At 31.1% G+C, this 9,440-nt stretch overlaps 1 protein-coding gene across 2 annotated transcripts; it reads right to left on the bottom strand.

Moving 5' to 3' along the window:
• Positions 1–3,416: 3,416 nt before the first annotated feature.
• On the bottom strand, positions 3,417–7,953 carry LOC129887469 (YTH domain-containing protein ECT4-like). Of its 2 annotated transcripts, XM_055962578.1 has the most exons (9): positions 7,739–7,953; positions 7,011–7,087; positions 6,787–6,925; positions 6,544–6,614; positions 5,789–6,373; positions 5,058–5,651; positions 4,720–4,932; positions 4,414–4,560; positions 3,417–4,282 (listed from the first exon to the last, which is right to left on the bottom strand). In XM_055962578.1, exons 1-9 carry the CDS (start codon positions 7,764–7,766, stop codon positions 4,025–4,027), a joined length of 2,112 nt encoding a protein of 703 aa, XP_055818553.1. In that variant the 5' UTR covers positions 7,767–7,953; the 3' UTR covers positions 3,417–4,024. The 2 variants fall into 2 exon arrangements, with proteins under 2 accessions (XP_055818553.1, XP_055818554.1); XM_055962579.1 differs by lacking the exons at positions 6,787–6,925; positions 7,011–7,087; positions 7,739–7,953 and having other exon boundaries at positions 5,789–6,384.
• Positions 7,954–9,440: the final 1,487 nt, after the last annotated feature.

Genomic DNA, 9,440 nt, shown 5'->3' with positions numbered 1-9,440 from the left:
AATTACTTTAATTTTAGTCCGACGCGCTCTTTTTTTTATTTTTTTGTTACTTCAATTTTAGGGGGTAATAAATTCACTTTTAGATAGTTTAGATGTGTAATAGGTCTCCATGATAATTTAAATGTGTAACTGACTTTTCGATACAACTTCGGGGGGGAATTTATGCCTTTTCCCTTATAACTTTTTTGTCTTTTTTTTCCTTTGGAAAAATCCATAACAACCCAATGAAAATAATTATTATTTTTAGGCTCAATGTGGAGTTTTATTTTTTTTCTTTTTATTATTTTTGTATTCTATGCTATTTTTCCTTCTCAGTTATGCTTTTTTTCAAATTTATTACTAGCACATTTTTTCATTTTGTTGTTTATTCTTCTTATGTTCATTGCCATTTTACTTTTATGTAACTCTCTTTTCATGTATTAATTCAAAGAACCCTGGTTATAAAAATAATTAATTATTCTTAAATTTGAAATTGAGATAGAAAATATATTTTTTTTAAATAAGGTAAATTAAATTTAATCAAATGAAGAAACTTAAAGGACAATATCTATTTAATTGAATTTTCTTTCTTTTATTTCATGATATTTCTTTCTTATTCTTTTTTCATATCTACTATACAGAGATGAAACTAAACTTATTTGATTTACTCGCCATTTATCTTTTCTTTTTTGTACAAATGACAAATCTAACAAATTGAATTAATTTAACTAAAAAATTAGCGATACCATTTATTTATCTTTGGATATGCACTATGAAATTAATAATTCAAACCTTACAACTTTTTAAAGAATCTTGATGTTTTCAAAGTAAGATATGATTAAGTGGACATTAATTTAAAACTTTAAAAAATTCAAATCAAAGTAGAACACCGTAAAAAAAACACAAAAAATTTTAAGAAGACTCAATGCGACAGGGTAAAGTACAAAGAAATGATAAACCCGACATGACAGAGTAAGGCAAGCTAAATTTAGCAGGTGAAGATTAATCTTTTCCTTCCCCAACCTGTTTTGCTCCGTTTTCATCATGTAATTTTTACGAGTTTGCTTCTTATTTTTTGAACCATTTCCACAAAAATTTTGACTCTGCCATTGATAACTACTTCCTTCAAGACTCTTAAATTTTTGTGATCTTAAATTTAAAATATATTTTTTTGGTGAAATACCAGGCTTTTATTGATAACTTATGGAAAAAATAACACAAACACATTTACCTAAATCCAATTACACAAGTAATATAAGGGAATTTTTACATAGATGAATTTTTTTAGATTAATAATTATCCTTTTAGGGTACTTTTTTTTTACTACAGTCTATAATATATTTATCTTAATTAATAACTAAAATCACCTCATTACCCCTTTTTGTCCCCTTTCTGCATGCTTTTCCTTCTTTTTTTTCCTATCTTTCTTTTTCTCTTTCTCTTTCTCCCTTTTTTTTAAATAATAATTAACTATTCTAATTTAAAACTAATTTTAAATAGCACCGAAATGTTTGAAATTCACATATTACTTATAATATATTTGTATTAAAAATATTTTAATTATATATTCACCACCTTTATTGAAAGATGCATATAATATGTATGATAAATTGATTTCAAAATGTATTATAATTATTGTTTATTTTTTCTCTTATTAATGGTGCTAAAATATATTATTGTATTATGAATATTTAGCTATATATTCACCACGTGCATTGAAACATGCCTATAATTTATTGAATTCAAAATCTATTATAATTATTTTTTATTTTTCTCTTATTAACAGAATATATTATTGTATTAAAAATATTTTAGTTATATATTCACTACATGCATTGAAACATGTCCATACTATATATAATACATTGAATTCAAAATGTATTACAATTCGAATTCAATAATATACATTGTTATGAATTCGATTGTTGTTATTTCAACAAATATAATACATTTCTAACAACGTAAATTAATTTGAATGGTATGGGAATGTTTGAAGTTCACACATGATACTTATAATACATTTGTATTTAAAAAAATTAGTTATATATTCACCACATGCATTGAAACATACCTATAATATGCATAATATATTGAATTAAAAAAATAATATAATTATTTTTTAATTTTTTTCTCTTATTAACGGTGCTAAAATATATTATTATATTAAAAAAATTAGTTATATATTCACCACGTGCATTAAAACATGCCTATAATATAATATATTGAATTCAAAATCTGTTATAATTAATTTTTATTTTTTCTCTTATTAACGGAATATATTATTGTATTAAAAATATTTTAATTATATATTCACCACGTGTATTGAAACATGCTTATAATATGTATAATATATTAAATTCAAAACGTATTACAATTATTGTTTATATTTATTTTCTTTATTGTGTTATAACTGATATATGTACTTAATAAAAAAATCATCTAACTAAAAAATAGTAAAATTATCATTTTCATAATATTCAATCCAAAATTAAATTTAAATTAGGATAAGTTATTATTATTTTTAAAAGATAAAGAAAGAGAGATAAAGAGAGAGAGAGAGAGAGAGAGAGAGAGAGAAAGGGGAAAAATGAGAAGAAGGAAGGGGAGAGAGAGGGCCGGGGGAGGGGGTGCAAGGAGGAAAGAGAAAGAGAGAGAAAAAGGAAAAACTGACAAAAAAACAAAGGAGAGAGAGGGAGAAGAAAGAAGAAAAATGCTTTTATTCTTTTTTTACGATTTCGGATAAAAAAGTATTGTCATTTTTCGTAAAGTTAAAATATGTACTAAAACTCATAATTAATGCTATATATTATATTATTTAAGTAAATGAGTCTAATATAAGTATAGGGAGAGGCCCATTCCGCTAACATTCAGACAAACCCGCCCTAATCTCCCTATTTGAATTAAAAATGTATAGTCCTTTAAATCTCATAATTTTATACGTGACGAATAAAAAATTAAAATTAAAAAACTTACTAATTGTAAAAAAAATAAAAAAGACATTTTTTTGGATGAATAAAAAAACTTAAATAATTGAGACGAAAGAAATATAACTTTATATTTAATTGATAGGAAGTTATTTTTTTAATGTTGACAGGTAAGATAGTCATTAACTTCTCATGAATATTTTGTAATTCAAATTTAAAATTACGGATTTTCACTTATAATAGTACGATTAAATTTATAAAAACTATTGAATAATAATGGCAGTATTTGCTGTTATTAGAGAAAATACATCCTCCAGAGAAACACCTTTCAGTTTTCAGAAACCATGGCCAACCTCCAATGTCGGCAAGAAAAAAAGTTCAATTAACCACACAAATGATTACCTGACAAAATTATTTCTCAAAAACACTTGGGATAGATTTTGAAAACTTACTACAATATTTTTCTAGGATAACTTTTCACATACATTTAACAGAATCACAAAACACAATTAATACGATTGAAGTTGCATTAAAAAAAAATTAAGAGAAAGAACCAACAACGAGCGTCAACAGCTTACTGAAAGTTCAACTATATTGCAATGCATTCCCCCACCCTCATTTCTAGCTCTTTCCATTAGTTTTAAAAAATAATAGCAATGCTGAACTGCCGCAACATATTGATCTAGATTTACAAGATAGGATTGGGAGCCAAACTAATAATAACAAGAACCCCTCGTCTAAAACCCATGCAACTCAAAAAGAAAAAGGTGTAATTGCCTAAAATAAGCCACAAGTCGAAAGAAACAAAAAAAAAATACTTCCTAAAACCCAAACCAAGGTCTGAACTGGTCAAAGCTAAGACACTAAGAAACTGGCCCATGAGGGAGAATGGGGCATCCATACTTTCAGAACTCCTCTAGAAACAGATAAATTTCGCCGCCTTGCCAAATATTGAAATTTCTCTGAGAACTTTATTTCCAGCAACAACCAACTCCAAATGCTGGATGACAAGGCAGCCCTGGTTATGAGATCTAACCAAGCATCACTCATGTGCATATCATGTAGTCATAAAGATCCAATCTAGGACCTCTTAACCAGAGACCACCCTTCATTAGCTGAAGTTAGCATCCATTAGCAGCCCCATTTGTTACAGGTTTCTTTTCTGATACAGCAACTGGTATAGCACCCTTCACATCATCTCCTGATTTTGTAACTGCTACATTTTCTGTAAGTTTGACCTCCACAATAGTAGTTACCTGAGCAGCCTGTGAATTTCCTTTGTTCAAACCAGCAGAAACTTCTGAAGGTTTCTGTGACTTAAGGTCAACCTTCGAGTTTTCTCTGTTCTCTTCAGTAGATTTGCCTTCCCAAACCTGAGACTGAGACAACCAAAGAAAAAAACATTATTTTACTACCAAAAAGAAAGATCATATTATGAAGACATTCAGCACCACCGAATATGCACAAATAAGCACCCCATCATGTTCTTTTTCTAATTCATATAAGCTACCTGCTTCTGGAATAGAAGCTGCTTGGCCTTCTTTTCTTGAATTCTCTTCTGACGATCCTCATAGAACTCAAAATCATCAAGAATGCACTGTTTGCTAATATGATCCTTAAATATCTTAAGCACCTGTAGACCCTGTTCCATTTTAACCTGTACCAAACAGAGAGCTTGTAAAACCCAGTTTCATTTGAGAAAGATGAAACAGTTAGTAAAGACTTACCATTGACAATTATCCAAAAGTCAAATTAACGAGGGCAGACTAAACACCAAGCCCAAAAAAGACTTACAATATTAAAACCAGTGGCATACCTCCTGAGTATCTCTGCTGTTGGTAACAGGCTTGTTCTCATTGTTTTCCAGTGTGATGTGTTTCAACAAGCTGTTTGGTACATCCTTCACAATGCGCCACTTGACAGGAAAACAGCCGATCCACTTGTCTTGCTGCCAATACTCCACATTTTTGTTGAAATCAACTGGCCCTACCATCTCTGCAACACCAACAAATTGCCCACTGGTATTTACCTGGATAAAAAAAAGACCAACAATAAGCAATCGTGAGGATGAGAATAAAAAAAATGATCATATATATTTCATGTATGACCAAAATAAACCAAAAAAGACTAGAGTAATGTATCTAAGAAAGTCACCGAGAAGAACAGAAAAACAGGACAGCCTCCAGAATTTTGTTGAGCCTCCTGGTAAGCAGCATCAAGCTTCTTGTTACCATTTGGTGTGCTAGCCCACACATTATATTTGATGCTTTTGTGCACATCATCCTCACTGTAAGACTTGATGATAAAAAACTTGGCATCAGCATATGTCACTGGAAAATCTGGATTGTTGTATTGTTCTCTGTCAGGAATCAGGCTTGGTTTATTTTCCTCAGCATCTTTGGATACAGAAAGGGGGATGCTCTGCCCCTTGACTGCCAGAGCAACTGGTGTAAAACTCTTCTGATTCCTGGATCCTTTGCCTCTTGGTCCCCTGTTGAGCTCATTTAAACCATCCATGTTTTCATTGCCATAGCCATAAAAACTATTTCCTCTACCCCTGGGCTTAAACCTGTTATCAACCGTCATCCACCCACGACCTGTAGTGCGAGAATCATACCGGTTAGACCCAAAGCCCATGCCAGAATTGTATGTGTTCCCAAACTGCCCATAATATTTGTTGGGATACATCCTATTCATATACCCATTAGTTGTGTTCACGCCAGACGAAGGCCTCGGGTGGTGCAAGCCCTGACAATAAAACAGTACAGTACGTATCAACAAGAAATTGCCTTAAACACAGTTACTGGAGTAACTGCTACAAGTTTATAAAGGAGACTGTAAATGTAGGAAGAGAAGGAACAGATTAATACTCTCGAATAACATACCATTACACATGGATGAACATTCTGATTCTTTGCTGATGGAGCAGCATAGCCATTTGAAAATGATGGCGTAAAAGAATTGCTTGTCACTGGCCTAGCTTGCCCGTCAGTGAACATTGACCCATCAATCCATGGAATGGGAGAATGCACACCATCAAAACCAAGTCTAGGGTCCTGATAACCTGAAGCAACTCCTCCAGGCAATATACCCAGTCCATAAGAACCATTAGCATTTAAGGATGAGTTCTGGAATGCAGGCCTCACAGGCATAGGCCCAGTATTCCCCTTTACACCACCATTTGCAATGACATTAGAATTTCCATTAGCAGAATCCACAGATAATGATGCTTGGTCAGCAGCTGCAGCAGAGGTCGCGATCTCACCTTTTGGTAGGGCGGCTGGAGTAGTGTTTGAATTACTGGTTGGGGGGAGTGGCTGGAAATACGGATAGTGATATTGTTGCGATCCATAAAGTTGGCCATCATGCCCCACAGTTGGGACAGGCGAAGTAGCAGGTGAATATGGACTATAAGGTGCATATCCATAGCCATGATGATAGATAAGTGAACTGTTGTCCCCATAAACTCCCTGCATTTCGACTAATTCAAAATCACAAACATAGACAAAAAAAAAATATTTGCACGAGCTAGAAAGCAAGTCAGGACAGCAACAAAATATCCCATAACACGAAAATGTCAATTCAGGAAAAAGATAAGCACAACAAACATTGTAGCAAGAGTTCAAGCAGAATAACTTACAGGCATCTCAACTCCATCCGGATTCACATATCGTGCATAGTCCTCCCACTCATTAGCAGAAGCATCATATCCTACAGAAGATAAGAAGATATGTTAGTTTAAAGCACTGTCATATGCTAAAAATAATAAATAAATAAATAAATAAGACATCACCATCCATATAGAAGTACTCTATTTTATAATATCCTAGCAAAAGCATTTAATATGTTGTTCTGACATGAAGTGAAGCTGAAATTAACATACCATAATAGTATGCTGTTGAGGGATAACTATTAGGAACATAGCACAAATTTGGATCCATGAATTCTGGCAACAGAGGTGTCACAGACCGATCCATCGACTGGACCTGACCATTTGTCCCATCTGTAGGGTTCCCAGAAGGCTGAAAAGGAATCAAAATTTCAAATCAAGAACTGTAGACCAATAATGAAACTAATCATTTAGACAAATGACTAAAGGGAACTTGCCTTCTTTTTTGTCTCTGCAATTTCAAGAGTCTTACTCCGAGAATCTAGTGACAAATTCTGCAACAAATCTGCAGCTTCTACAGCAGTAGCAGTAAAAGAAAAACATTCTCCACAATTTTCCAAGAGAACTCATTAACAACTAAGCCAAGAGAAACAAATTCCACTATTACCAATCAAATTTGGACTGAACAAAACATGACTTTTCAAATTATGTAGTACATAAAATTTTATACAAATTAATCCTATAACACTTCAAATCCGCCATTCCAAATAATTATAGAAATTAGCACAGAACTTTTTAAACCAAAATAAATCTCTACTGTTTTTAAAAAGAGTCGTATATCACCAAATCAGCTAACCCACCAACAAGTATAAGTTGAAAATACCAACAAACGAAACAATTGAATCCCATATACAAACAAACAAAAAAACACGGTTCTGTATAAGAAAAAACAACCAACACCGTAAACGGCCTACATCATAAAAAGGGAAAAGAAACACAAATTCAGCAGTTAACAGCAACAGATTTCACAAGCTCAGATCTACAGAAACCCAATAGACTCAGATATAAAAACCTATCCCATGGAACATGGCCATACATACATACACTACATACATACATATACTGAATATCTATTCACGAACATTTAAAAACAAAAGTAGGTTCGATTTGAACAAGAAAAACAAAACAATGAATACCCATATAAAAGTACAGATGCTAAGGATACGATCCGCAGGAGGAGCACCAGCAGCCATAACGAGATAGATCTTCAACAGTAGGAGTCTGAAGATGAAGAGGGTTTTGGGAAGGAGATAAAAACCCTAGAAGAGATGGATACAACGGGTTGGAGAGAGTTTTAGCCGCCACAAATGTGAAGGGAAAATAGAGATAGAGAGAGAAATGAGGGTTTGGGTTTAGGGAGTGAGAGAAACTATAAAAAGAAAAGATTTTGTTCTATAAACGGATTGTGATTCAAATAGCACCACGTATTTGCTCTTAAAGGTCCCTCATTTTTCTCACATTTGCAGATCTGATTACTGCCAGCTCATTGGAGCCCATGTGGCACTATTTTAGTGGTCAATGGTTTGGGTTCTTAGAGAGAGTTTTTAAAAAAAAATAGGACAGAAATGTCTATTTCGTAATTCCTTTGGGTTTACTCGGTGGACACTTTTGCAATTTCGTTGCAATTGCATAAACCCCTTCGCTAAGGAACCAAAGAAATTGAAGAGAGAAAAATAATACTATTTGGTGTGAAGGATAACACTATATAATGATGGAATTAAATAATATTAATATTTAATTTATTATTTAGTTGGTAAGTTTAAAATAACTTATTTCGATATTAATAATTAGTGATGGGATAAGTTATACTTCCTCTTGGGTGGTATATTAATTACAGGATAAAAAAGGTAAATAACAAAAATATCTCTTTAAATTCTTTTTATACCTCACTTTTCAAGTTCATATATATTTATATTTTTTTAATATCATATATAACAATATTCACAACCTTCGCTCCTCATTTTTATGATAATTCTTCATATTCTTTCTATTAAAAAAGTTACATAATATAATATAATTTTTATTTATAAAATTATTTGACTAATTCTTATGTTTATTTATACTTTGATTTCTCATAAATTATTTTTTACCTTAACAAACTCAAAATGGAAATTCTATTTTTAAATTAAATAAGAAGAAAAATTTATTTTTAAATACATAAGGACATCATGGAATGCATACATAAAAATATTTAAATTAAAAAAGATGAAAGTTTTATTTTAAGAATGAATATTGAATAACCAAAATTTGCAAATAAAATATAAAAAAACTAAATAAAGTGAAGGATATTTTTGTAAACAAATAATTTATTCTTAAATTTTATGTCATGCAAATTATTTTGAATACAACAAACCAAACGCTCAATAAAAATAATCTCAGCATAACTTATCTCATCATAACTAATCCCAACACAATTTATTCCATCACAACTTGTATGCAAACCAAACAACCCCTTAGAGCCTTCTTGGATGGAGTTATTTTAAGTAACTTATAACTTGAAAACTGTTTATAAATTTTTTTAAAAAAAAATGCAACCCAACTTATTTTTTTTGACTTATAAATTATTTTCAACTTATAAGCTGCTTAAAATAAATTCATCAAAATAAAATCAATTATTTATTGAGGTTTATTTTAAGCACAAAATTACTTTAAGTTGGTCAGTCAAACACTTAAAAAACTGAAAACAGCTTATAAGTAACTTATAAGTCAATCCAAACTGCTTTTATTTTAAGTAACTTATAAGTAGAAAACTGTTTATAAGCTAAAAGAAAAAAAAGTAAGTGCAACCCAACTTATTTTTTTTGACTTATAAGTTGTTTTCAACTTATAACCTGCTTAAAATAAATCCAAACAAACAAACCAATTAT

This window comes from Solanum dulcamara, chromosome 4 (genome assembly GCF_947179165.1).
Source record: "Solanum dulcamara chromosome 4, daSolDulc1.2, whole genome shotgun sequence".
Classification (NCBI taxonomy): domain Eukaryota; kingdom Viridiplantae; phylum Streptophyta; class Magnoliopsida; order Solanales; family Solanaceae; genus Solanum; species Solanum dulcamara.
This window is presented reverse-complemented; position numbering and strand designations above follow the sequence as displayed.

What these genes read in the sequence shown, in the direction of transcription:
- LOC129887469 (XM_055962578.1), bottom strand. Translation starts at nt 7,766, where the DNA reads ATGGCTGCTGGTGCTCCTCCTGCGGATC. An exon ending in CTGTTTTTCTGTTCTTCTCG is followed by an intron (nt 4,933 to 5,057) that starts GTGACTTTCTTA and finishes TTTTTTATCCAG; the next exon opens with GTAAATACCAGTGGGCAATT. An exon ending in AGCTTCTATTCCAGAAGCAG is followed by an intron (nt 4,283 to 4,413) that starts GTAGCTTATATG and finishes TGGTTGTCTCAG; the next exon opens with TCTCAGGTTTGGGAAGGCAA.